This window comes from Canis lupus, chromosome 18, assembly GCF_011100685.1.
Source record: "Canis lupus familiaris isolate Mischka breed German Shepherd chromosome 18, alternate assembly UU_Cfam_GSD_1.0, whole genome shotgun sequence".
Classification (NCBI taxonomy): Eukaryota; Metazoa; Chordata; class Mammalia; order Carnivora; family Canidae; genus Canis; species Canis lupus.
Genome location: NC_049239.1, coordinates 31,996,705 through 32,024,324, shown reverse-complemented (window position 1 = coordinate 32,024,324; position 27,620 = coordinate 31,996,705). Strand labels below are relative to the sequence as shown.

Genomic DNA, 27,620 nt, shown 5'->3' with positions numbered 1-27,620 from the left:
CAGAAACCAACCCCATCTCTAATGGTGGGAGAGGGGGAGTTGTTAAGTTTTGCCAAAGGACTGAACCATAAGCCTTGAAGGTGACTGAAATGTGAGTCCTAGAAATGCTTTAAGCATGGGGCGCCTGGGCAGCTCAGTTGGTTAAGTTCAAATTGGCTGAACTCTTGGTTTTGGCTCTGGTCATGATCTCATGGAGGTCCTGGGATCAAGCCCTGCACTGGGCTCCGAACTCAGTGTGGAATCTGCTCCAGATTCTTTCTCCCTCCTCCTCAGCCCCTTCTGCTCACCCTTGCTCTCTCTATCTCTCAAAGAAATAAATAAAATCTTAGAAAAAAAAAGGAAATGTTTTAAGCAGAAGCGGTATATCATTGGAGTGAGTACTCTCCTAATGTGGTTCATTTGAACATTTGCATATGCTTATTAGAACACAAGTCTTATTATCTTTAATCTCACATCCGATGGACTCCCTGGTGAGGTGACTTCAAAAGACCTATTTTTACTCAAATATATGGTAAGCAAAACCAAAGTACTTGCTTTTGTAACACACACTCATATAACACACATATATACCCCCCAAAGTAGCTATGCTGGTGGGATCTGAGTTTAACTATAGAACCCAGTGAGTTCAGAATTAAATCATTTAGATTATCATATCTGAACCTATTGACTACAAAATAAATACAGTAATAATTCTTTAGCCACTCAGTCACTATAGGCCAGTCAAGATAAGGAAATGTAGCTACTTCTTGAAGAAATAACCCTTTTGAATTCTATGAAGGATATTTCAGTTTTAACTTATGTCACTTCCTAATAACAGGAAAAAAAGAGAAAGAAATCAAAGTAAAGGGATCCTGAGAAAATTAAATAATAAAATTTTGTCCCTAACTGGGACAATAATTGGAAGAAATCACTATCAACGGAAAACATTTTAATGTTTTATTAATTTTACATCGGTGACAAAAACAACAAAAAATCAAAACAATGGTAAATAGTTCAAAAGGAATATAAAAAAAAAAAAAACCCAAAAGGAATATCCATTACGCAACATTACTGAAATAAACTGAACATGATTTAATTTATCCAAGTTACTTTTAGCGCCCAAGCCATGGAACTAGTGCAGATGAACTTGTGTTCCAGGGGTTTATCTCCCATATGGTCATGTTTTCCCTAAATGTGGTAATATTACTTCACACACTGTGGACTCTCAGGGAAAACTGATGAATAATAAGCTATGGCTTAAGCCTTTTAGGATAAGGTGAGATGCTTTGCTAGAAAAATACCCCAAAGGAAAAACATTTCTTTCTAAGATAATTTCTAATTATCTATCTCTATATTGATAATTTCTATTTCTATATTGATAATTTCTATTATCAGTTGATGTCTTAATGGCTCAAAACAGTCTTTTTAACCTTCTTTCTAGGAAGTATTTAATTGGACTTCAGCAGACTCACTGATTTTATAAATTTCATTGGCAGCAAATTCCACATATCAGCTAGACTCATACACACACAAATTTATTTTTCCCCATTTAAAATATTTTAAAATTAACTTTAGAAAATTCTTTAAACTTTTTTTACTTGGGGGAAATAATATTATTATTCTTTTACGATTTCATTGGTGGTCCTCTCTTAGTGTGCTCTCTTATACTCTTTCCCCAGAATGTTAAGTAGCAGTGGACTTCAGTTTTCATTAAATCTCTCAAAGAATTGGTTCAAGTGACTTTCCTTGGTTGGTCATTTGTGCACCAGATGGTGAGGGGATCCTCTGAAGAAAGTTTATGCAGGTAACTTGGTAAGGATAACAAACTTGATGTAGATTCATTTTCTCTTCTTTCACCTCAATGGAGAATTACAGTTTCAGTAATCGATATGGAACTTTTTCTGTTCACAGGCATAATCAAGAGGCCAGTTTAGAGTTAGAGGTATTAAAGAGCTCTAGCGTGGGATACAAGTGTTCTTGGTTTCAATTTTTGGCCAACCACCAGGTTGTTGTATTGTACAAAATAATTCATTCAATTCCTTTGGGAGTTAGTTTCTTTATTGGTTTGATTTTGTCTTTACTACGTTATAGCTTGTTACCAAAAATCATAAGAGGGGATATAAGCTTATCTTATTATTACTGCTTCTGTATTTAAGATTCCTTGAACGAAAAAAAAAATTCAGGTCAGAAATTCTCATTTAAGATATCTTCGAGCAAGAGATTTTCAAGTATTTTTTAGCATTGTATTACGAACGCTTTCCCCAGGCACTTAATTGATAAGACTAAAAGAACACATAGATGTTTTCAATAAGCCAAAATAGAAACATACTTTTCATCATTGTCATGACTCTTTAAAATAGGTCTAAAACATTGATGCACTTGAATTTGAAAGGCTTTTGTGAAACTAATCAAATAGCCTTCTAAGAAAGGATTTCTTGGCGGGGGTCAAAATTTTCCCAGGACCTTTTTTGTGGAGGGATTTCAGTGGAGGCTTTTTTAAGGGTGGGGCTCTTTTGGGGGTTTGCAGTGCTCTTGCTATCTTCACATGCTCATTGCAGTAATACTTGTTGCTTCCTTCCGACAGATGGATGAGCGTGTGTTCTGCTAGATCCATGCACTGGGCATGGACCCAGTGCCCATCTCCATGAGAGCAGTAGATCATGGCAGGTTTGTTGAGCTCCGTTGAATAAAATGGTACCCAAGTGTTGACATCCACATCGCAAGTAGGGCAGCATGTAATCCAGTAGCCTGTCTCCGACTCATCTTCCTCATCGTCTTCATTATAGGTGTCAAATGCATCATCACCATCAAAACTATTTGCTTCTGCGCTGAAACAAAACTCTTCTGAGTCTTCAAAGGGAGTGGAGTCCCCTGGATCTTCCGTTGATGTCTGACTATTTGCGAGTGTTTTCTGATCTTCATTCGCATCATCTTCAGCACATTTCAACATATAGAAATAGAAAGCTTCTGAAGTAGCCTGTTTATTGTCTCCTGGTATTCCAAGGAAGACAGTTCCATTTCCCATGCTGCTCCCAAACCAGATCTTGCTGTGCTTAATATCTGGGGTCCAATCTGGAGTCTCCATCTCATGAATTTCTATCTTATCGCCCTCGAAAGACACCGTGTTGCAGACCAACCTCTTTTGATTTTCAAGCTGATAGCCACCAACGATAACAAATTCATCACTCTTTGTTTGAGTCAGGATTGCACTGGAGACGGAGATCCCTCCTGGCAAAACTGTGCAACTCACAGCGGGGCTACCCAGGGGGAGATCAACTTTTATTCTGTATAGGTTGGCAGGGCGGATGTTATTGGCAAGTGAATGTCCTCCTAAGATATAAATGGTATCATTTCTGGCAATGGAGACATGAAAAGATAGCCCATCCTGAAGTTCTGGAAGTAGGTATGATGTAGAGCACCCAAATTCAAAATCCACCAAGAAGACATGGGGCAGACAGTCAGCTACGCTATTCCATTTTTCCGTGGTTCTTTGGGCAGCAGGAATGTAAGACCGTCCTCCAAAGAGAACTCCCATGCTTCTCCCTTGACTATACACCATGTCAATGGAATGACCATATCTGGCTTCAGGAACATCTCCTTCCAGGTCTTTCTCGGTGCAGCGAAAGGTCACCTTTTTGTTGTTCTTGCCAACAACAGACATGACATAAATCTTATCTGAAAGCTCATTGTTTGGTGTTTTCCCTCCATGGATGATGTACTCATGCTTTCCAGATTCTAAGCTGCCTCTGAATATGCAAGTGGCCGGGTAACGAAGAGGAGGAAGGTAGCAGGAATCTTTGGAGAAAACTGCAGGCTTCAGTTTGAGATGGTTATGCTTTACATCAAAGTGGAAAACTCCAGTGGGGCAAGACCTCTTTGGCCACCCTTTCTGGCCAAAGAAGAAAACTTGTCCATCAAAATTCATCAGTGAGAAGCCTGGTTGAATTAAGGCCACGTTATTACTGACTGTTACCATCTGTAATGACATATTTTCCAATCCTGGGTAGATCTTTTATCTGGAAGAATTGTAAAAAAAAAAAAAAAAAAAAAGACTTATTGTATCTAGTCATATAAAAATCACTATGCTTAGATCATCTCATGTTTAAAAAGTCAAAAAAAAAAAAAAGTTCTTCTACAAGCTTGTAATTAGCTGAATTAGCAAACCCCAGGCAGTCAGGTAAGCAAAGAGCCCCAGAACCTTCCTTCTCAGTAGGCATCCAAGCAACTGGGACCTGTTTTAGACCTGGACCATCCTCCCTTGGGTTTCTGGGAATTGTAGTCCCTTCCCCCCCCTCACCTTGCCCGCTTGCCGGCAGGAAGAACTACATTTCCCAGGAATCCGTTCTCCCGGCGAGGGTTTGCGCTGCCCCAGGAGAGGAGACTCCTAGGATGCGTCCCCGAATAGAGACGCTCCGAGTGCGAAGTGATTAGAGATGCGAGCCCAGGCGGGAAACTAGGGGACGGGAGGTGAGAGTGGCTGACGCGCACCCCGCACGCGGGACTCGGGCGGGCCGCGGCAGCGGGGGGAGCCGGCGGCTTCCGGGGCCTCGCCGGACGGGTGGCCGGTGGGGAGCCCCGCTGCCGGGGGCCCCCGGGGCGGTTGCCTGGCAACGGCAGCCTGGAGGGACGCCGTGGCTGGGGCGGCGTTGCAGACTGGACGCAGCTGCACCCCCGGGCGTCCCTAGGATGCCGGGACCGGGCGGGGGGGGAGTTGGGGGAGCGTGCACCGGGGGCCCCGAGGTCCCCAAAGCCGTGACCGCTTCACAGAAGCCAAGGATCCCCTGCTCGCCTGACCTTAGGGCGAGCCGCGAGGACTCCCCCCGCCCCTTCTCCTCTGGTCTCTCGTCTTCCCCTTGCCTCCCCCTCCCTCCCTCCCTCCCCTTCTCTCTCTTAGGAAAGCTGGTTCGTGGCTTGACCTACTCCACAGCTCTTTGCAGCCCGGGACATTGGAAATGATTCTTTAACACCCGTCGCAAGGCAGGCCCCCAGGACCATTCAGGAGGCTTCCTGCTAGTGTCACAGTATTTTCAAAAAGGCATTGATGGAGTAAGCTTGATAGGCTTTTATTTACATTATTAGCACTCACCTTAGAGAGAGAGAGAGAGAGGCCAGGAGCCTTGATAACGCACGTGTAGTTTGCAGAGTGAGGTCACCTTAGACAGAGAGAGGGGCCAGGAGCCTTGATAACGCACGTGCAGTTTGCAGAGTGAGGTCACCTTAGACAGAGAGAGGGGCCAGGAGCCTTGATAACGCACGTGCAGTTTGCAGAGTGAGGTCAAAGGCACCGCAAGAGAACAGATTCCTGACTGTTGAAATTGTTACCCTGCTCCAAAAACAGCTCGAAGCAGAGTCTCTGCAGGTGGCTCTCAGGCCTTCAGAGTCTGGATTCAGACCCACCTGCTAACTCTATGAACTCGGCATTTAACACCCCTCTCTGTCTCGGATTTCCCCATCTGCAGATGAGATGATTACCCACCTCCTTGGTGGACGTAAGTCATGATTGGTAAAAATCAATACAGCATTTATTAAATCAGTGAGTAAGGCTCATAGAATGGGGCCTGGCATGCTGGTCGTCTTTATGATCATGCCTGGACTTCTCAACAGTAAAGATTGTTAGTGCCCAGGTACCTGCCAGTCACGGCAGGTGGTGTTTGTAACGTTGGAGATGGTGAGAAGGGATCCATCCGGTCAGTGGGTGTAAAACCATTAACTTTTTAGACCGACGAGAATTGGATAAGCACATACAAGGGAGATGCTGGTAGTGAGCCTGAGTTAAATAACAGGAAATAATTCATTTATTCTTCTGTTCCCCTTTCTCTAGCCCTTCATTAAGTATGCAGACTTTGACGTCTGAGTCCAAACCTGGGCTCTGATACTTAGCTGCCAAGATGGTGTAACAATCTTGGGCAAGTCATTTTTTTTTTCCCTCTCTGTTCTTTCTTTCCTGTAAAATGGGAGGAGCAGTAGGACCTGCTTGTTGGGTTGTTTTGAAGGATAAGTGGGTTAACACATGTTAAGTCACGAAGCACAGTGCTGCTCGGCGCATTACAAGCATTTAATAAATGTCATCTGATCCTATGTTTTTATTCTCCCCGCAGAACTTCCTTGGACCATTTAGAATCTGTGGTCAGTCTGATGAGATGTTGGTGGGGCTTTTTGGCTTTGAAGCACTTTTGTAGATCAGACGTAGTTGATGGAGAACTCAATGTTCTCTGCTTAGTGTAGCTGGGAAAGTCCTCAAGGTGTGCTAGTTTAATGATCCTCTTGAGAGTCATTAAGCCAAACGAGGACATGGTGAATGAGAAGGATTATTACTGAAGTCACGAAAGCAAGCCTGCCTCTTCTTCAGGCCCCGGTATTTGTAGGTTCAGCAACTTGCCCTACTAATGAAATAACACGGGCATTTTCTTTATGCGTGGCCTATCCAAGTATGCGTAAGACAAAGCTTTTGTGGACTAAGAAAATGCTCTGCATTAGAATTAAAAGGAAATGTTGCTGACTCTCGATTCAGTAAACAAAAACCATAAGTGGTTGCACTCAGCATGGTATGTTGATGATTGTCAGAGAGTTGTCCACTTTTGGGTGGAGGGAGCCCTGAAGCCAAACCTGTTCGTGTTAAACACCTCTGAAGACTGTTATTGGGATATAAAGCAAGCCATGCCGGGGTAATGGATTCCAGATCTCAAGGGATGAGCGAGCATACACCAGGAACACTTGCTTTTAAACAGCGAGGTTTTTTTTTTTTTTTTTTTTAATAAAGTTTTCATTATAGCCCACTGGGTTCATTTTAGGGAATTCCGCTTCTCATGAGTGAAAAACATGATTACTGTAGATTAACAGACACATTTTCTTAGGCAAGACATAAGGAATACTACCCACTTTTTGTAGTTTAGTTTTTGGGTCCCTGAAGATTCCTGACCTGTTCTCCCTTGGATGCCCCGCTCTCAGTACACCTCATGATTTCAGGGCCCTAAAAACAGTCGTGAGTTTTATTACTGTTAGGATGAATTTTCTCTCCTCTTGTAACACAGTTCAAGGATTTGTGCGTTTAATTTTTAGAATACCCATTTTAAACCATGACCAGGTGACTTAGAATTTAAAGAATAAACAGGAACATTGAAAGCATCTTCACATTATTTTGCCATATGTATTTTTAGTTTTTGAAATTTGCTTTATGAAATGTTTTCACTGGCCGTACATAATTATATATTTTCCATGGTTTTAATATGACTATATTAGTTGCATCTTGGTTTTTAAGAGTTTTTAGAAGGTTATACTAGAACTAAAATAATCTACTTTCTTTAAATAGGCTGGATAAGAAAGGGCAGCTTTTGAAAAAGAAGACACTGTTCTCCAGCTGAAGGAAGTTTCAAAGTCAACACATTAAAGATTCTTTTTAACAGACAGAAATAGAGGACCAATAAATTTATACAATTTTCCCAACCCCATGCTAACATTCCTCAGCAGGGAGGTTTTCATTTATTCACTGTGAAGCTAGGGCATAGTTGAGAATCAAAAGAGGGACTAATGGTGTGGGGTCTGGGTTTGTAGTTTCTTGTGTCTGAACTAACTCTTTCTTCCTTCCAAAGAAAGGTACTGTACTCTGAGGCATTAAATCTTACTGATCAGTGTTGCCCATGTTTTCCTGATTGCTCCAAAATAGCAGGTAACCTCATGTAGCTGCAGTCGTTTTGTGCATGAATTAACACTATCTTGCACAGCTAATCAGGCTCGAGGCATACATTATTTGATTTTTTTTGCTGGCACCGAAGCTAGGATTAGGTCTTTTTCCTGACACTTAATGCCAGAGAAGTATTTACGTACTGAGATTAACACATGGGCTCTGATGCCACAGGAATTAAATCCTTGCAGCAGCCTGATACCAGAAAGCTCCATAGTTTCCAAATTTTACGGCATCCCTTCCCCATCTGGACACCCAATCCATCTGTAACTAACACGCTCCTGAAGTGGGGCATCATCCTTCCCTTAACGTTGACAAACGTGGGTGCCCATCTTTTAGCTTTGGTAGAAACGAAGGTATTGGACCTACCTGAAGGCCAGAGGGGATGCTCACCCCTCTCTGAATCTTTGCCGCTAAACCAGGTAGTAAATGTCAGCACTTGGGTAAGGTTCACTGACTGCCCACTCTGACCGTGGCAGGCAGAAGGCGCACAGTAAAGAGAGCGTGTATATGTGCCTACAGATGTTGCAGTGAACACTGATCTAACGGGAGTAACCGACTGTGACCGTTTTTTTTTTTTTTTTTTCTTTAGATGGTTGAGGGAGATATCCACCTGGGTATACTCTCAAGATTTAACTATTTCCTAACTGGTGAACAATAGAAATACAATCCACTATTTGTAAAGACAAAACAAAACAAAACAAAACACCAAGCCCCACAAGAACCATCTGGCTGAAACACCTGATTCTTATCTTTATTAAAAACATTTTAGAAAAAATGTAGAAGAAAATGAATATAATTCCTGTGACTTAAATAATACTGTTCAAATCAAATGAAACATTACTTTTCCTAAGGCAGAGACCACTAACACAAGTGCCAGTCATTTTGATCTTGAATTGTTCTTCAACAGTCTCATTTTCTTTAATGCAGAGCTCAGAAGTCATTGTAATTATTGGAGGCCTCCTACCAACTTTGTATCGGGAGCTGCTGTGTAATATTGTTCAGCAGAATGATTAAGAAAACGGGCTTTGGAGTCAAACTGACCTGGTTTTCTTCGCCAGCTCTGCCGTTTGCCAGTGGAGTCATCCTAAACTCTAAGCCTCTGTTTCTCTGTCTCTGAAGTGGGGATGCTAGAAGTAGTCACCTCAAAAGATTGTTGCAAAAAGATTAAGTCAGATAATGTCTGTAAAGTGCTCGGTGCCCGTAGCAACGAATGAGAGTTCCTGTTGCTGCGTATCCTCGCCAGCATTTGGTGGTGTCCATGTTCTGGATTCTGGTCATTCTAACAGCTGGGTAGCATGCTGTCTCCTTGTCTTATTTTCTATTTCTATTTCCCTGATGACATATGATGTGGAGCATCTCTTCATGTGCTTTTCTTTTTTGGTCATCTGTCTATCATCTTTGATCAAGTGTCTGTGTAGTCTTTAGCTCATTTTTTAATCAGGTTGTTTGTTTTCTTATTGTTGAATTTTAGAAGTTCTTTGCATATTTTGGATAACAGTCCTTTATCAGATGTGTCTCTGGCAAATATTCTCTCCCAGTCTGTGGCTTTTCTTTTTATTCCCTTGTCAGTGTCTTTGCAGAGCAGAAGTTTTTAATTTTAATAGGCCCATCTTACCAATTATTTCTTTTGTGGATTGTGCCTTTGGTATTGTATCCATGTTGCCATACCCATGAACTATGAACTTTTTAGTTTTGCATTTTTTTGTTTAGGTCTGTGGTCCATTTGAGTTAATTCTCACGAGGGGTATAAAATCTGTGGCTAGATTCATTTCTTACCTGAAGAAATCCGGTTGTTCCAGAATCTTTGTGGAAAAGACTATGCTATACTGTATTGCCTTTGCTCCTTTGTTAAAGATCAGTTGATTGTATTTATATGGATCTATTTCAGTGCTCTCCGTTGTGTTCTGTTGATATGTTTGTCTATTCTTTCATTAATAGCATACTGTTTTGATTACTGTAGCTGATTTAATTTTAAAACAATTCATTAAAGACAGTTACATCAGGAATCCCAGGGTTGCTCAGTGGTTTAGCACCTGCTTTTGGCTCAGGGTGTGATCCTGGGGTCCCAGGATCGAGTCCTGCATCGGGCAACCTCCATGGAGCCTGCTTCTCCCTCTGCTTGTGTCTCTGCCTCTTTCTGTGTCTCTCATGAATAAATAAATAAAATCTTAAAAAACAAAACAAAACAAAACAGTTACATCAGGAAAAATATATACCACTCATTAGCCCATCACCTAATCATAGAATTTTTTTATTGATTTGTGCTCTATTACAGTTTTATCCAAATATATACATATTTTACCTGGTTATAATGAGAATGAATTAAATTTTTTTTATCTTTTTAATATAACATTTCATATATGCTATGAAATGTATACTTTACTTCCACCTTTATCATTTTTGATAACTTCCTAAAATTCCATTAAGTATATATAATTAATTTATCTGGCCATCTACCATTGTTGGTCATTTAATCAGTTTCCATGTGGCTTAGGTGATAGAATACATGATCAAAGGTAGACAGGTCTGAATTTGAGTCTCAGGTCTGCCACTTGCTTGCTAAATGATCCTTCTGAGCTTCGGTTTCCTTATCTCTAAAACAGAGATGATACCTGCCCTATTGTAAGAATTAATGAGTATAAAGTGCATGGTATAGAAGAGTATACTCAGGGGCAGCCCCGGTGGCGCAGCGGTTTAGCGCCGCCTGCAGCCCAGGGCGTGATCCTGGAGACCCTGGATCGAATCCCACATCAGGCTCTCTGTATGATGCCTGCTTCTCCCTCTGCCTGTGTCTCTGCCTGTGTCTCTGCATCTCTCTCTCTGACTCTATGAATAAATAAATAAAATAAAAATCTTAAAAAAAATTAAAAAAAAAAAGAAGAGTATACTCAGTAAATCTTGTCTGATGATGATGATGCTGTAAATATGTATCTACAAGTGACTTTTAATTCCTAGCAAAATTTTAGGATATATTTTTAGAGCTGACTTTTTAAAAACCGATGAGTAGCTCAGTTGTTTGGTTTTCATCATTTGAAGTGTTGGTCCATCCTTCAAAAAAGCATCATCATCTCTTCTGGTAACTTCCATGATGATTTTTTTTTTCTTTGTCTGCAAAAGAGTATTGGATTATTTCCCTGACCTGTTTATGGTGTCATATAATGATTATAGTACTTGAAATTCCAGCATCATGAAATGACAGCTCTCATGAAGTTGACACATTGGTTATCTCCACATTAAATACACATAAGAAATATAGCAGAGAAACCATGGGTAGGTTTAGGCAAGTATTTTCACCTTTGTATTTTACTAACATCAAAAAACAAACAAGTAGTTGCTGAATGGGTTAGTTGTTTCTTGAAGCAGCTGGAAATTAACCACACATTTGGATATGGGTTTTAAAACCCTCAGCTTTTGCCACACCATTAGGAGGGCATTGAGCTTGCAGCAAGATCCCAGTCTACTAAAGTGCTCAGCATAGAAACTAAATGTGAAATAATAAACAGTATTTACTGATCATCTACTATGTATAGAGGCATGTGGAGAATTAGAAAAATCATCACAGACACAAGTTTGCCTTTAAGGAACATACATGGTATTGGACAAAGCAACCTTACATTCTTCTTACCGTCACCCTTATTTTTTTTTTTTTTAAGATTTTATTTATTTATTCATGAAAGACAGAGAGAGGCAGAGACACAGGCAGAGGGAGAAGTAGGCTCCCTGCAGGAAGCCCGATGTGGGACTCTATCCTGGGACCCTGGGATCACGCCCTGACCCAAAGGTAGACGTGCGACTGCTGAGCCACCCAGGCATCCGCTTACCCTCACCCTTAAAAAGTCTTACAAGTTCACCAAGAAATCATAATTATCATTATCATAATTATCAAATCATAATTATAGGTTACTCCGCCCATTCTTTTTTTTTCTTTTTTGTATATTTTTTTATTGGCGTTCGATTTGCCAACATGACCCCCAGGGCTCATCCGTCAAGTGCCCCCCTCAGGGCCTGCCCACCTCCCCTTCCTCTACCTCCTGTTTCCCAGAGTTAGGAGACTCTCATGCTTTGTCACCCTCTCTGATTTTTCCCACTCATTTTCTCTCCTTTCCTCTATTTCCTCCCTTTCGCTATTTTTTATATTCCCCGTGTGAGTGAGACCCTATAATGATTGTCCTTCTTCGATTGACTTACTTCACTCAGCATAATACCCTCCAGTTCCATCCACATCGAAGCAAATGGTGGGTATTTATCGTTTCTGAAGGCTTACTCAGCCCATTCTTACACTTTGAGGCAGAATCAAATTCAAACTTCTGAAATATATTGATTTCTCTCACCTTACATCCAAAAAACAGTGGCTAATTAAAGAATGCAAGTCAGTGCAATTACAGAAGAAAATAATTTTTATTTCACAGCAGGGAGATAAAAGTAACAGGCTGTTCTGACATAGTAATTGAACAATTAGGAAGCATAATTGGAGAAAAACAGAATGCCAGCGATGGAAGACAGCTTCAAATCCAGTCCCTTTAGCTTTACATTCAAACAACTTAAGGTCAGAAAAGTTAACCCACGTGACAAGAGTAACACAGCTGCAGGGGTGTATACAGGGTGGGTTGAAAGGCAGGGGAGAAGCACTCTTGTGTGAATCCATAACTGTTTTTCGAGAAGTGCAGAGAGCCCCTCAAGCATTTCCATCCCCGTTTTATAAATGGAGAAACAAATTACGCTGTTGCGCAATGAATTAATAAGTGTTAGGGATAAGGTCAGGAACAACTTTTTGTAGCGCCCTGATCAGAATAGACAATATTTACTTTTGAAATAAGTGGCTGATTTTTAAGGAAATTAATATAAATAGCATAGGAAAAGGAGATACTTGACTTGTTGTTGAGTAAATCCCATACTAGGAGCCACAACTGAAACTGGCAAAGAAGAGAAAAGAGGAAGGAAAAGGAAATATACAGGAGGAAGCAATCTACAGTTAGCATGATGGATTGTCAAGAACATGACAAGTGACTTGTCACTTTTTATTTAGGGCTATTAATTAAATATGGCCTCCTGACTGGAATGACTGGTATTTTTCCTGTGTTTCATTGTTCTGTGATTTAAGGTGGACTCTTCGCTGTAAAATAAAGCGGAGAAAAATTTCAGAGGTGTTGTACTAGAAAAAATTCACTTCAAAAAATTTTATTTTTAGAGAAGGAGTGATTTTGTGTTTCTTAGTTACTATCTTTGGATGTAGAAGCCTTGTTGATGTGTGTTATGTTGTGTTCACTGAGGCAAAATTGTGAGTAAAATGCTGAGATTAGTTGGGAGCTGGGAAAGTACTGAGGCACACTTATTCTACAGTCATGGGAATTTAGAATAAAAAATAGTTGGGAAATGCATCTCTAAAATCTTCTTTTAAGAGAATATCAAATGAAAAGGTCGATTTTATTAGCAAGGTCTGGCATTTGGAACACTTAGAAATGAATTTCTGCAAGCAGAGTTGATTTAGTTGGGTTTGTCTACACCTGCTCCTAACTAGCTGTGTGGCTTTTGCTTTAAAGCAAGCTTTCTGGTATTGTAAAAGTGCTGTGACAGGCTCAGGAAGCTGGAGAGAAGGGATAACTTTAATTAAGAGTGGATGCCTTTCGTGTTACAATTGTTATGCAGTAGAGAAAGCATAAGCATTAATGGGACATTGCATCCCACGTGAAAGTGGGATTACAGTTTTAGCTCAGTTGAAATGATTGAATATTATTGCATGATTATAGAGCTATAAACTTGACTCAGACCCTGTACTGCCTCTGCTGGATTTGCAGCTTTACCAGGGTCCTTGAAAAAAGTGTTCAGTGAAAGATTTACTGTTATCATTCATAACTCACCGATGTCATTGATTACATTTCTGAAGATAGGAGATCAGTTTTGAATGTGGTTGAAATACGTGTAGTGGACATTTTTCTTGATAAATGTGCTAGTCTAGAGCTCATGTACATGTAGGAGCTTTATTAGGGGATGAAGGTAGGGTATTTACTTGGTGATTACCCATAACTTGATCTTTTTTTAAGAAAGGGAATAAACAAAAGTGGTAGTGAAAAAGAAGTCTTTCTGATATCCAAAACAGTAGATTTTCTGAAATTTGTCTTATGGTATATCCTTCACATTCCATGTCCACTGATAATCTGCTCTTTAACAAAACAATAGAGAGTGAGTGAGGAGAGGAAGTTTTTTTGTTTTTGTTTTTAGGGTAGAGGAAGTTTGAATAGATAACTGCATTTTTCCTTGTTTAATGGAATTGATAACTGTGTAATTGAAAATAGTCCAATACTCAGTTGACCTGCCTCAGTGAGTCAATGCAGACATTTCTGGATTGACTTAAACAGCTTGAAGGAAGAGTATATTTTGGGTAAATAAAATTGATTTTATACAATCTGCTGATGAACAGCAAGGCTTAATGAATGATAGCCTCAAGAAACCTCATTACAGTAGCTTGGATGGATGAGCAGGAAAGAGAAGCAAATTTTTCAAGAGGAAAGTTTCTGCTTAAACATGTAATTTTATAGATTAGTGTTATTCCCATCCCCCCAGAGCTTTCTACAGGGGGAAAACAATCAACATAACACGAGTTCCAACATTCTTGGTAAACTTTTAGTGATGATTTTCTTTTCCTTAATCTTTTTTTTTTTGCCTTAATTGGCTTAGCCTTTTTTTTTTTCCTGCCCTTCTTCCCCTCCTTCCAAACTTTTAACTCTGAAATAATTACAGATCACAGTATAAATTCACATAATGTTGCAAAAAAAATGTACAGAGATTTTATGCACGCCTTGTTTCAGCTTTTTGCAGTGTTAGCATCTTGTATATCTGTAGTATAATATAAAAATCTGGAAACTGATATTGGTGCAATCCATAGAATATATTCAGATTTTACCAGTTATATATACACTAATTTTATGTGTGTGTGTGTGTGTGTGTGTAGTTCAACTGTATCACATGTGTAGCCTTGTATAACCACCGCCATAGTCAAGATACTCAGCTGCACCACGGCTATAGGACTCATGCTACCCTATTTATATTCGCATCCATCCCCTTCTCCAGCCCAATTCCCAAGTAGTCTGTTCTCCAGCTCCATAATTATGTTGTTTCATGAATGTTACATAAGTGGAATCATGCAGTGTAGCCTTTTGTGATTGGCTTTCTTCACTAAGCACAATTTCTTTGAGATTCATCCAAACTGTTGCATAAATTGATAGTTTGTTCCTTTTTATTGCTGAATAGTATTCCATGGTATGAATGTACCATGGTTTGCTTTACTATTCACCTATTAAAGGACTTTTGAGTAGTTGTCCCCTTTTTGGCTGTTAATGAATAAAGCTGCTATGAACATTCACATACAAGTGCTTGCATGGGAATAAGACTTTATTTCTCTGGGATTGCACCCAAGAGTGCAATTGTTAGTTGTATGGTAAGTCCGTTTTCAGTTTTGGAAAGAAATGCCAACCATTGTCCAGAGTGACTGAATCATAGCAGTGAATGAGTTAGCCAGTTCTGCCTCCTTGCCAGCATTTTGTGTTCTCACAATTTTTCTGATGATTCTTCTCACCCATTCCGAGGAGTATGTAGTGATAGCTCATTGTGGTTTTAATTTAGATTTCTTTCTTTTTTTTTTTTTTTTAAGGTTTTATTTATTCATGAGAGACACACAGAGAGAGGCAGAGACACAGGCAGAGGGAGAAGTAGGCTCCATGCAGGGAGCCTGATGTGGGGCTTGATCCCAGGACTCCAGGATCACACTCTGAGCGGAAGGCAGACACTCAACCACTGAGCCACCCAGGCATCCCTAAGTTATATTTCTTTAATGGCTAATGATAGTAAATATCTTTTTATGAGATTATATGTCATTTATATATCGTCTTTGGTGAAATGTCTGTGCATGCCTTTAGTTTTTTTTTTTTTTTTTTAAATTGGATTTTTCTTTAATATTGGGTTTTAAGAGTTTTTTTTTATATGTTTTATGTGCTGGTTCTGTGTTGTATGTGTAATTTATAAACATTTTCTCCCAGCCTGTGATTTGTCTTTTCATCTTAGTAAGATCTTTCACAGAACAAAGTTTTGAATTTTGATGTGGTTTATCACTTTTTCTTCTAGATCATGCTTTTGGTGTCAAGTCTAAGAACTCTTGGCCTAGTCCTATGTCCTAAAGATTGTTTATATTTTTTTGTACTTCTTTTATAAAATTCACTATTTTGAGTTGATATGTTTTTATTGTTCTTACTCCTATTACAGCCTTCATTTAAAAATACTTCCACTCCATTCCATATTGCTCTAATTTAAAAATAATAACCATATGAGTCATCAGAGCCATTCTTGTTCCAAAAATGGAGTCTTGTATAGAATGTGTAGATTATAATCATCTTTAGGAGAGGAACTAGATCTGTTTCTGTTCAGGCAGCTTTTGTGGTATCTGTGTTTATGGTAAGCAGGTACTTAGCCCACATTTTTTATTAGATGCAGTTTTTAATATGGGTGTCTTCTTTTTCTCTTTTCCTCATGGTGAGATTTTTGTCAACCAAAAAAAATATAGCAGAGACATGGATGGCTTCTATACTAAGACCTTTGCATGGATGACTGCTTCTTCTTTCTGAAGCTTTGAAGTCAGTAGTAATCCCCAAGCTTTTCCCAACTCCCAAATACGTCCCTTTAAAATTCACTGCAGAAGTATACCTAAAGGAAGTGTTTTTTTTTTTTCCTAGAGAGGGAGGGAGAGAGAGCTGGGGAAGAAAGGGGGTGTGGAGGGGTGGAGGGAATAGGAGAGAGAGAATCCTAAGCAGGCTTCATGCCCATCACGGAGCCCGATGCAGGGCTCAGTCTCACAACCCTGAGATCATGACCTGAGCCAAAGTCAAGAGTTGGACACTTAACCAACTGAGCCACTCAGGCATCCTGGGGAAGTCTTTATATAGAGGTCTATATGCTCTCAACATTTTGGTGATAATGAAGAATTCTGTAACTTCAAGTGTTAGGAAAGGTTTGTTAGGAGAAACAGAACTTGAAGTGCAGCATACTCTTTGATGCTAGAATTGTTTTTTATCTTACCCTGATAAAACACAGTAGAGGAGTTACTGTGCACACATACACGTGCATAACACACATGCTTTGCCTTGCTTCACCTCAAGGTGTTTTGTATGTTATTGGGGTACAAAGTGTAGTTGGAGGTCTAGGTATACCCATCTGGGTGGGATTGCTGCCTTCCCCTTAATTTCCTGCTGACTTCATGGATGCCTTAAAATTCATAATGAGAAGCATGTCATTTACTACTTTCGATATGAGAACCACAATACTGCTCCTCATCAATAGTCATTACTTGGTAAAAACCCTACCTAAAGTTTCCTTCCCAGATTTATTCATTTATTCTTTATCACTGGACTAGATGACCAATGACCTTCAGGTTTCTGTCAACCCTGAGAATCTGTGACACTTCCAGTCATTGGATTTCTTTCTCTCTCTTTAATATGATCTAAAAGACACGAAAAATATTAGAGGATGCAAATAGGTGTAGTTCAGTCAAGGGAGAGGAAACCAGGTGTCTTCTATCACATATATAAATCTGTATACTTGACGTATAATTTGGTATTTTAGAAATTTGCCCATTTTCCAAAATATAAACGAAGACCCAACCTGTGAGATACCAAGATCGATGGCTTCATTTCCGTAGGCAAGGTGAATTCTTTTGATAATATTCCATCTTACCAGCCAGCATAGCAGGAGATTCTTGTTGAGCAGAACTATGAAAGTTTGAGAAAGTGGATTTTGACAGCCTCTGCACAACTCTTTAAAAATGTGTTATTATTTATTATTTTAGAATATCAGCAGTAAACCTCACAGCTTAAAAAAGACAACCCCTTTTTTTGCCAACACACAACTCTCTGTGCTGTTAAAAAGCAGGTTAAACACATTAGGAGGAGACTACCTCATGGCGCCTTGTTTCCAAAGACTTAACCACTCTTTGCCTCTGAAACTGTATTGTGTTTAGGTAGGTTGTGTTAGGCAGAGATCTGAAGATAAACAGCCAAGATGTGCTAAACCAGTGGTGATAGTTCCACATGCAATATTTCATAAAAACGTCCTTTCAGAGAGCACAGAACACCAACTGGCTTGAGTGATTGTTAGTTTCATTATTTGGTAGTAGAAAACAGGACCCCAGGAAGATTATGTGATTTTTCTCTCCACCTCTCAGTGACTGGAGAGGAAGAGAACCAAGCCTGTGGTCTTTCTGTGAAATTTAGTAGTCCAGGCAGAGGAAGACACTCCCTCCCTGTGTCCCCTCCTAGAAACTGTGATATTCAAAGTGTTGTGTGGGATTTACTGGCCAATATTTTCTATACATACACTTATCATCATAACATGTTCTGGGTATTTTATGTGGGGCTCTAAGCCTTAAGAGTCTCATGCTCTACTGATGGAGCTAGCCGGGTGCTGCTGTAAGCCTTAAAACTTAAAAACCAAACCAAAACAAAGAACCTTGTTATGGGCAAGTGTCTCTCTCTCTCTTCTTTTTTTTTTATTTAGAAAAATACTTCATGATAAAAAACACAAACATATGTGAATGGCAACTGAAAAAGCATCGCTTCCTTCTAGAAAACCACTAGGATTTGCATAAACCGCTTGACTGGTAAATGATTATCTGCTCCGTCAGTCCCTGGGGACTTTTAGCATTAGGTTATGTATTTTTGTAGATAAGGAAAGTTCTGAATTTGAAGGTGGGTATTTGTTAAACTCTTTAAATAATGACAGTTTATGAAACTGGATTTTCCAGAAGTCTTCATAAAAAGTCAATAGAAACACTACCTCTTCTGTATTGTGATCACCACATGAATAAAATTAAACCTCGAAGGAGGTTGAATCCTTGCTGTCAAAGACTGTTAATTATTTCCCTTTGGTAAAACTACGACGTGTTAAGGCTAAAACCTCAAAATATACCACTTTGAGAATTGGAAAGGAAGTTTGAAAGAATTTCTATTATCACTTTTAAAGCATCCACAAGGAGACATTTACAGCAATGTAACACAACCTGGCTGCTTCTGTTTGGTATTTGCTCGCCGAAGTAGATTACCCAAGATGGTTTAAGGAAGAGGTTGATGTCATCCAGAGTTGGAATTTTGCTGGGGTCCAATTCGGGAAAAGCAGATTGACATTAACATTCTAGTAATTAAGTACATGCCCTACTGACAGTGAAATAATAGCCACCTTCAAATTTATTATTTTTTTTTATCTAGCAACTGCAGCATAATTTATTAAACTTTGGCTTGCTGAAGCCTGGCAGTGTTACAGGTAAATTTGCATAAACCCTAACTGATGCTTCTTCCTATATTTAATTTTCAGGTACAAATAATTTGAAACAGTTTCCCTCATTTTGAGTTCATATACAGCTACATTTAAAATACTCATTTTAGTTCTATTTTATTTCCTGTGGTTCTTGGTCTTCTCCAACACTGTGTTTTATCTGGGGGTGTAAAGCATGAGGGGTTATCTTGTTTATCTTTAGGTGACATCAGTGCCTTCAGAGTCCGAGGGGTCACAGTCAAAGCAGGTCTTTGTGTAGGCAAAGGACGGAATAACTAAGGCTGATCTGTTACCGTCATCGCAGCTAACACTTCTGTGGGGCCGCATGTGCCCATTTGATCCTCGTAGCGATCCTGTGAGGTGTGTGTAGATTAACAGTTCCTTATTACAAACCCTTAGGGTCAGATGTGTTTCAGAATTCAGATTTTTTTGGAGTTTAGAAAGGTAACCCGGGATAATGCCATGTATGACACAAAATCTCCAGTGGGGTCTGGGAAAGTACCTCAAGAGCAAGCCCGTTAATATTTCTTCAGGGGAACGTATGAGTATTCACACTGAGTAGAATAAATAAAAGCTATAAGTACTTCCCTGTCAATTCAGATCAGGTCTTGCCCCCAAATGAGGTTGGGCATCATCTTATGAAAACATTTTTGTGTCTTTCCGAACCTTTGGTAAATACCAAACAAATAAAGTTAATAACAGATAACAAAATTTTACTCTTGTTTTGGAAAAATGGAAAGAAGCTTGGTGCTTTCTCTTCCTGCTGTAGGCTACTGGAGAACCTGCTTCTTTTTATTATCCCCCACGAATTATTCTGACTACTTAGGCAGTGATTACTCTTCTGCTTTCTGTAGATAGTGAATTTCTCAAAGCTATGCAGGAATGATATTTCGTACAGAATGAATGGAATTTAACAAGATGAAAGATCACAAGGGAAAAACAAAGTTCAGACTTCAAGGATTGAGGCATTGTGTCTTAGCTGACAGGCATTTAGCAGTAGGCTAAATGAAGTGACAATGTGAAGAGGCTACCAGCAATGTGCCTGCACTTCAGCTACATAGCAGGAGTGCAGTATTTGGAACTCACTGGATCCAGACCATATCTGGAGCCTTGGCTTCATTTCTGGATGGCATATTTTAAAGGGATGCCAGCAGTGTGAAATCTTCTCCAGGTAGATTGAGCAGGAGGGTGGAAGCACTTAAAGCCATGTCATGTAAGGCGCAGGTGAAATAATTGGGCAAGTTTAGTTGAGAGTTTTGCCAGCATCTAGCAGTATTTTACTACCGTACTCGCTCAGATGAGTAATTTTAGCTTCGTATCGATTGGCTGCCAGCCGTATGCCACATCCTGGGCTGTTAAACATTTTGGGATCCAAAGATGAAAGGACATGGGCCCCGCCTTTCATGGGCTTCCTGTCTCATAGGACACAGGAATGTACACAGCTACAATATGATCGGTGTGTAACGTGGACCCAGTGCAGAGGCAGCACGGAGAAATTATGATGAGCTCTCTGTGGTGATAGGAGATGGAAGGCTCCAGCCTTTAGAGAGAAACCGAATTCTGAGCTGTGTTTTGAAAAAAGAAACTAAGGTGAATGAAATAAAATTGAGAAGGAGCAGAATAGGCCTGTTCAAATATTTGGAAAGATGTCATGTATAAGAAGGATTGAAATGATTCAATATGATCTCAGGGGCTCAGGGACCAGTTGGGGAAATGTACAGGGAGAGAGATTTAAAAGAAGCCTTGAATAGAGCTTTCCAGAGGTTTCTTTGGAATGCTCAGAGCTCTTAGTCCCGGGGTGTGTTAGAGCGCAGACAAGTCAATCGTTTGGCAGCAATCGTAGGATAGTACATGGTAGGGGCAGAGTGTCGCACAGTGGATAGAGTGAAATATGGTAAATTGTGTAAGGTCATGGATTCTAGAATCCGGCTTTAGAACCAGTTACTTCTACCTACTGGCTCTGGCAGCCTGAGCTCGGATTGTTATGGAGTTAACATTAACATGCCCAGAACAGCCCTTGATACATAATAACGTGCTAAATAAGTAGCTAATAAATATTAGCTGTTATTGTTGTCATTGGGTGGGTGGTTCACATACCCTTTGAAGTCCGTCTCACCTTGAAAGACTTTGAATTTCTGTATTTTCAGGGAGGCTCTCTCTAGCCGATGTTTTTCTTTGTCTCCTAGATAAAGTGGCCTCATGACTAGGAATGCCTGCCCAAATATCAGAATTGGAGGTCATGGATGAAGATCGATTAATTGAAGAAGTCTTGGATAAGTTTGTTAATTGCCATGAACAAACATATGAAGAATTTCTGAGCACTTTTACTCATCTTTCAAAAGGTAAAATGGAGAAGTAAACTTTCTACAGCAGTAGGGAGAAATAATTTTATTATAATTTAAAGTCTTTCCTGCCTTTTCAAAAAGACTATTTAATAAGCGTCGTTCATTCCTTTCCTTTGATCAGGTGATTCATATCAGGCGTGCGAGTCCGATGCATGTCAATACCAACATTTTTATACAACCAAGAGTTGTATCAGGGCCATCACATTTGAGAATTAAAAAGGACCTGAGAAATCATTTTGTAGAATTGCTTTATTTTTGAAGAAGCAGTTATTTACAATTATTACAATTATTTTTGTACCTGCAAAGAGTAGGGGTTTTTTAAGGTGTATTTAAAGCTTTTAAGAAATATAGTATAGGATAGACTATGGAGTCACACTATTCATTTGGATCCTGGCATCCAAATGGGTATGTGAGTTTGGGGGAAGGGTTTGACTAAAGGAGGTAATAATAGTACCTTAAAAGTTGATAAAGGTTAAGTAAGGTAATCCAAGTAAAACTGAGCATAGTGGCTAACACCTAAATACTGAATGAATGCTGGGTACTGTGTTGTCATTGTGATGGTGATGGCGCCTAGGGTTTCTATAGAATGGAAACAACTCTTTAGAGGAGAAGTGATGAACTGAAACCTAAAGGCCAGGCCCATGTTGTGTTTCATTATGTGTCTTATGTTTTTTTTTCAATTGAGCCAACTTTTAAAAGTTGGGACATTTTACATGAAAATCTTGACTTGTAGGTTTTTGTTTGTTTGTTTTTTCTGATGAAGAGGGAAGACCTGTTACCTTTTATTTCCTCAATGACAATAGCAGCTAGAGCTTGGAAACCCTTGTACCGTGCCCCCCCCTCCACCCCTCTGGCACTGTCACACCCCCTGGCACTCATACATTCTAAAAACGTCTGTATATACCTTGCCTGCTTCATTCATCCAAGTGGTTCCTGTAGGCGTTTGAGCTTGTAATGTTTGTTCTGGGTTCTGCTTCAGACGGCCTGCCTGGCCTGCTGCTGGCTTGCTCTCCACTTGGTCCTTTGTGGGTTATTGATCTGCATGGATCCATGCTTGGTTCTCCACCTTCCTGCACTTTGGGCTCACCTGGGGGGGCTTTTAGAGCATGGTGATCGTAGAGCCCCTCTGAATCTTAGCTGGGGCCCAGGAATCTGTATTTTTTAAAAAATTCCTGTGGTGATTCTAATGTGTACCCGATTGAGAACAGGGAGTTTCATAATCTCGGGGGTGGGGGTGGGGGGTGATGACCCTTTCAAGATATTTGACTTCGTGATTTTAAGTCATGATTCCTGTGTCCTTAACAAATGTGCAAGAAGGATATTTACAGTGAAGAAAAGGAAAAGTGATTCTACCCTGTTTCTTCAGTAAGATAGTTGGAATATCGATATTTGTCTTGTTTACACATTTAAACTGTGGACTATGTTTTTATTTACACTTAATGGAAAAATTAGGGAAATGTCTAGTTTACTTTGGGGCTGTGAATGATCTATTTTGACATGAGATGTGGATCAAATGAATCTAGATTAATGGCCAAATCAACTTCTGGTGTATGAACTCGTTTTGGGAAGATGGTTTTTCTTTCTCCCAAACAGGGCAGTGTGAATGGTGGGTTGGGGTAGTGGAAACAAGGCTAAAGCTAGCAGGATTAATACGTTTTGAATGCCAATGGTATTTGATAATCCAAATTATTTTGGAAATTACTTGTAAAGCTGACTTTATTTTCATGCTCTGAAAAGGTAAGAACTTCTTGCCGACACTTGGATACTTTGAAGAGGTTGTAATGTTTTTGTTTTGAGGGTAAGGGATATATACTGTTTTCAGATTTCTGTAAGGTCATTGCGTGCTGAGAAAGAAACTGTTGTGGATGTGGTGACTTCATTTCAAGCTCAGTTTTGGGTCTCAAACTGAGCTGAAATAAATGATGACGCAAGTCACATAAACTGCATTTCCAAGCACACTCCTTTTTTTTTTTTTCTCCTTTCAAAATATCTCTAGGCGCCAGTTCACATTATAAACTAATGACCTGAAAAAATTCCTCCTAAAGCATAAAGAATTGTGAGTGCAAAAATGTGTCTTAAATCAGTAAGCATCCTTGTCTCCCCTGAAACATTTAAGTACCTTCCGAAAAGCCAAACAGCAATTAGGGACAGCCTAGGAGTCGAGTGATAGCCCGCGGGATTGAGCGAAGTGAATGTGGTTAGTTCTGTTTTAAGGAAAACATGAAAGCTGTTTCTTCAAACTTTCCCCCTTCTTTCCAGCCCTTCATTTGTCTTGCTGTGCTCCGTTGTTTTGCTGATGTGTAGAATCTTCCCTCCGTAAGTGGTTATCACCTCGCATAGTCGTGTACATTTCTTGACTAAGTTTGGTTTCTAGAATCTATTACAATTTCCCTTGATTGACTGTTCTATTTATTTTTATAATAGTTATATGCCAGAATGCTTATAGGATTCATTTTCTTTCCAAGAGTGTTAAAAGGGTCAGTAATCCTATTAAAAATATTTCCATGAAAAAATTAAACTATAGCCTGATTGAAAGAAGTTCGCATAGCTGCTACAGACTGTTAAAAATTGTTGGAAACTGTAAATATTGTAGCAAAATCCTTTCTCCAGTACGCTGATGTTGACCATGTTTTGAGGATTTGTTTTTGCTTTTTTTTTTTTTTTTTTTTAAAAGCAACTCTGGTGTTTTAAATAGTGGTACATACTTGGTAATAGATACAATGTTCTATCAAAATGTCTAAAGAGACACATTAATTATTTGTTTTAAACAGGTAGTTATAATTGAATTCTCAGTAGTATCATCAGTTCAAGAGAGTAAGACCGAGTTGTAAAATTTGTATTAGGAAAATCAGTGTGCAGATTTTAGTTTTACTCATTATTGCTGAAGATGTTATTATATTGTTGATATTACTGTGGGTAAAGATAAGAGGCCAAGTTTCAATCTTTGGCATCTCCGTTTCTTTGTGAATGTGATTAATTTACAGGTCTTTCTCAACTTCCCATCTTAGGGAAAAATGTGCTTTTTCCTCGTCTGACATATTTCTATCATTTGCTTATGTTATAAAAACACAGATGTGAAAATGTATATTTAATTTTCTGCTAATGCGTTCATTCATTCATTCAGTGTATCTTAACAATATAGATATTGTTTTAGGTGCTGAGGATCCAGAAATAAGATATAGTTTGTGTTTTCAAGCACTCATAGTCCAGGAAGAAAGATAGATAAGTAAATAAAACATTACGCTAGTGAATGATAATGAGTATCATCATGGAGAAAGGCATGGAGTTTTCTGACAGCTCAGAGGAGGGCTGTCCAGCCCTTGGGTGGGGAGGGCAGTAAAATCTACCCATTGAAGAGGATGCCCACGGTGAGTCTGTGGTAACCACTGAACCAAAACTTGCCTTGGGTCCTAAGACATAAATAAAATAGAGTGCAGGAAATTTTGACAGCTGAGAGCCAAATTAAAGATGTTAAAAAATGCCTCCATTGTTGATTGTCCTTTGGATCACATTTCCATTTGTCTTAGTATTAATGTGTATATTTTTTAAGGTATGGCGGAGGTGGAGACGTAGCCTTGTTTTAGTAAGGGTGAGAGTCATTTCTAATTTCTTTCCACACCAGGATTACCCCATGATCTGATTTGGGAGACGTCTACTCCCATTTTTTAGTGTTAGTGACTTCTCATATTGCAGTCACACCGAAATTCTATATTTAAGAAGCCAATGACTTAGAAATGGACATTCAATCTTTTCAAGTCCATTTTGTTACATATAGTAGAAACCTTGGGGTGGGATGGGGTTACAGTAGTTACATCCAGTTCTCAATCTCTCTCTCTCTCTCTCTCTCTCACACACACACACACACATTTATTGTTCTGATTTTGTTCTTCAGGCGACATGATCAATTTTCTCTCAAGTTATGCACTTTACCAACTGTTTAACTTAAAATAGTTTGGAAATTGAAATGAATCTGTGATTTTTATGATTGTTAAATAAGTCTTTGTTTTTCATTCTCTCAATCTTAAAACGCACAGGCTCCATTCCCCAGTGATCCTACCAGTTTCTGTATTACCACATAACAGCTTCCTAGGCACTGCTGTATTTATCTACTTTAACCTGTTTCCTTATGTCTAGATCAAAGATCTTGTTTCTGATTTTGATGTGTGATTTCGTTTCTAGTTTTCTTTATGCCATTCTCATTTTGCTTGCAATACTTTGTGCTTTTAAGCATTTTATTATTCTTTCAACATATCTTTGAAAAATATCCCATCAATTCAGCCTCCCTTCTCCATTGATACCTGTTAATATTTTAGTTAAATTCCCTCTAAGGTAGAATATTCAGGACAAATGGCCAGTGCCTGTGGCTTTACAGACTGGTGTTGGTCTGGCCTTTCATTGTTCCAAACTCTTAAGAGTTACAAAGCATCTAAAGGGGTTTCAATTTTTCTTAGTTTTTAGTAATCTTATGTAACCATAAGAGAGCTTAATCCATCCTTTTAATTTTATTCACGTTTAGTTCTTTAAGAAGCTATGCCAATGCTCTATCACCATTGCAAATTTCAGGAATGTACAGTTACCATATGATGTGATCATTAGGTCTGCATTGTCCAATACAACAGAGGCTGTAATCACATGTGGCAGGCAGTTGGGTACTTGAAATGTGGCTAGTGCTGCCTACTGAGTTTTAAATTTCACTTAGTTTAAGTTTTATTTATTTTTATTTTTATTATTTTTAAAAGATTTTATTTATTCATGAGAGACACAGAGACAGAGGCAGAGACAGAGGCAGAGGGAGAAGCAGGCTCCCTGCAGGGAGCCCGATGCAGGATTCGATCCTGGGACGCCAGGATCATGACCTAACCCGAAGGCAGACGCTCAACCCTTGAGCCACCCAGGTGCCCCCCAAAAACCCTTTATAATACCAAACTCGTATGAGACTAAAGATATCCAGACACTATCCTGGGCTTAATAAACAAGAGGCTCTATAGTGAGGGGTCTAGGAATTTTTAGGTTCACAGGGCTCTTAACTGATAATATGGCTGGATGTACCACTAGTCTTGAGAACCACTGGTTTAGACGACAGTTCTGATAATGCAGTTCCCCACACAGAGAAGCAGACATGGCAAGTGATTTTGAAAGGCAGAGGAAGAAAAGGAGAGAAACAATTGGAGTCAGGGAGACCAGCAAGGACCCTGAGCCGAAGCACGTCTGTGGAGATGTGGAGCAGGGCAGTGGAGGGGGACACGTAGAGCAGGGAAGGCTGATGAGATTCTCACAGCACTTGGCAGCAGGTGAATGACACCAGATGAGGGAGAAGAAGGAGTCAAAGATGAGTCACAAGTGTCTTTCCTGGGAGAGGCCAAGGCCCACAGAGGCCGAGTGACTTGTTCAAAGGTGTGCAGTTCTCATTTCAGGAGGCTTTTGTTTCTTTCCTTATTGAGCGTCTGTTCTGTCAAGAGCTTACAATCCTGGGCTGGGATTTGCTTTTATACTTCCGGCCTGATAAGTTATGAGTTGTCAGTTCAGCCAAAGGAATATCACTTCTCATACGTGACAACTTCTAAAAAATGTAATTAAAAATGAAAGTGGTGACAGCGCATAAAACAACACACCTCCAAAGCTGACATATCATTTTGGTCCCCAAAGCTCTATTGAATTGGAACGTTAGAAAAACGCATCTTTAAACTTCCATAGTGGTGCAAAGAGCCTCTTCCCAGTCTGAAGGATGCATTTAAAATCTGCTGTAGAAAAATACCGCAGAGAAAAATATAGAAAGCAGCTGGCCCTCTTACCAATCTCAGAGCAGGCAAGGAATTTCAGTGGAGCATAAAAACAGCTTTCTCTCATAAAAAGAAAACACAACAACAACAAATAATCCTTGCTGTGTAGCCTTTTGCAGTTGTTTTCAGTCGAGAATTAGACAGAGACCAGCGGGCTTAACATTGTTTTGATACCCTTGCAACTGGCAGATTGCCTGCCAGAGGAAGCTGGAAACGAACTGCCCGGCTTTCTGCTTCCAGGTGGCACTCACGCCACGTTTTCTGTGCAGTTGTTATCACTCACTTTAATTCCCTACTGAATAGTGAGTGGTGTTTTTACTTCACAGGCCATTTGCAGTGTCTTTCTGTTTCTCTCTCTTTTTTTTCTTTTTTCCGTTAGTCACACTGAGGAAAAAAAAAAAAAGCAGCTTGGGAGGCACTTTTGCAAATGTGAGTTTAACAGTGAAGTGCACAGTGGAAAACGGCAAATAGCAGTAAACTTACTTTGACTTAAGACATAGGTCATTGCCATGTTAACCT

At 39.6% G+C, this 27,620-nt stretch overlaps 2 protein-coding genes across 11 annotated transcripts in view; one reads left to right on the top strand and one right to left on the bottom strand.

Annotated features, from left to right (window-relative positions):
* Window positions 1–957: 957 nt before the first annotated feature.
* Window positions 958–4,471, bottom strand: RAG2 (recombination activating 2). Its single transcript, XM_038562997.1, has 2 exons — window positions 4,277–4,471; window positions 958–3,995 (listed from the first exon to the last, which is right to left on the bottom strand). Exon 2 carries the CDS (start codon window positions 3,965–3,967, stop codon window positions 2,384–2,386), a length of 1,584 nt encoding a protein of 527 aa, XP_038418925.1. The 5' UTR covers window positions 3,968–3,995; window positions 4,277–4,471; the 3' UTR covers window positions 958–2,383.
* IFTAP (intraflagellar transport associated protein) overlaps window positions 4,295–27,620 on the top strand; it is a 63,956-nt gene continuing 40,630 nt past the window's right edge. For 4 of the 10 annotated variants that reach the window (XM_038563006.1, XM_038563007.1, XM_038563005.1 and 1 more), the window contains exons 1-2: window positions 4,295–4,446; window positions 21,163–21,318. In XM_038563006.1, coding sequence (XP_038418934.1) covers window positions 21,186–21,318 — 133 coding nt within the window. In that variant the 5' untranslated portion in view covers window positions 4,295–4,446; window positions 21,163–21,185. Of the gene's footprint in view, window positions 4,447–4,873; window positions 5,026–5,800; window positions 5,886–18,202; window positions 18,306–19,178; window positions 19,337–20,903; window positions 21,057–21,162; window positions 21,319–27,620 lie in introns of those variants that run through there. The other 6 variants (XM_038563001.1, XM_038562999.1, XM_038563002.1 and 3 more) reach the window with 6 other exon arrangements.

Bases quoted from the DNA above. Each gene is read 5' to 3' on its own strand.
- RAG2 (XM_038562997.1), bottom strand. From the start codon at position 3,967: ATGTCATTACAGATGGTAACAGTCAGTAATAACGTGGCCTTAATTCAA.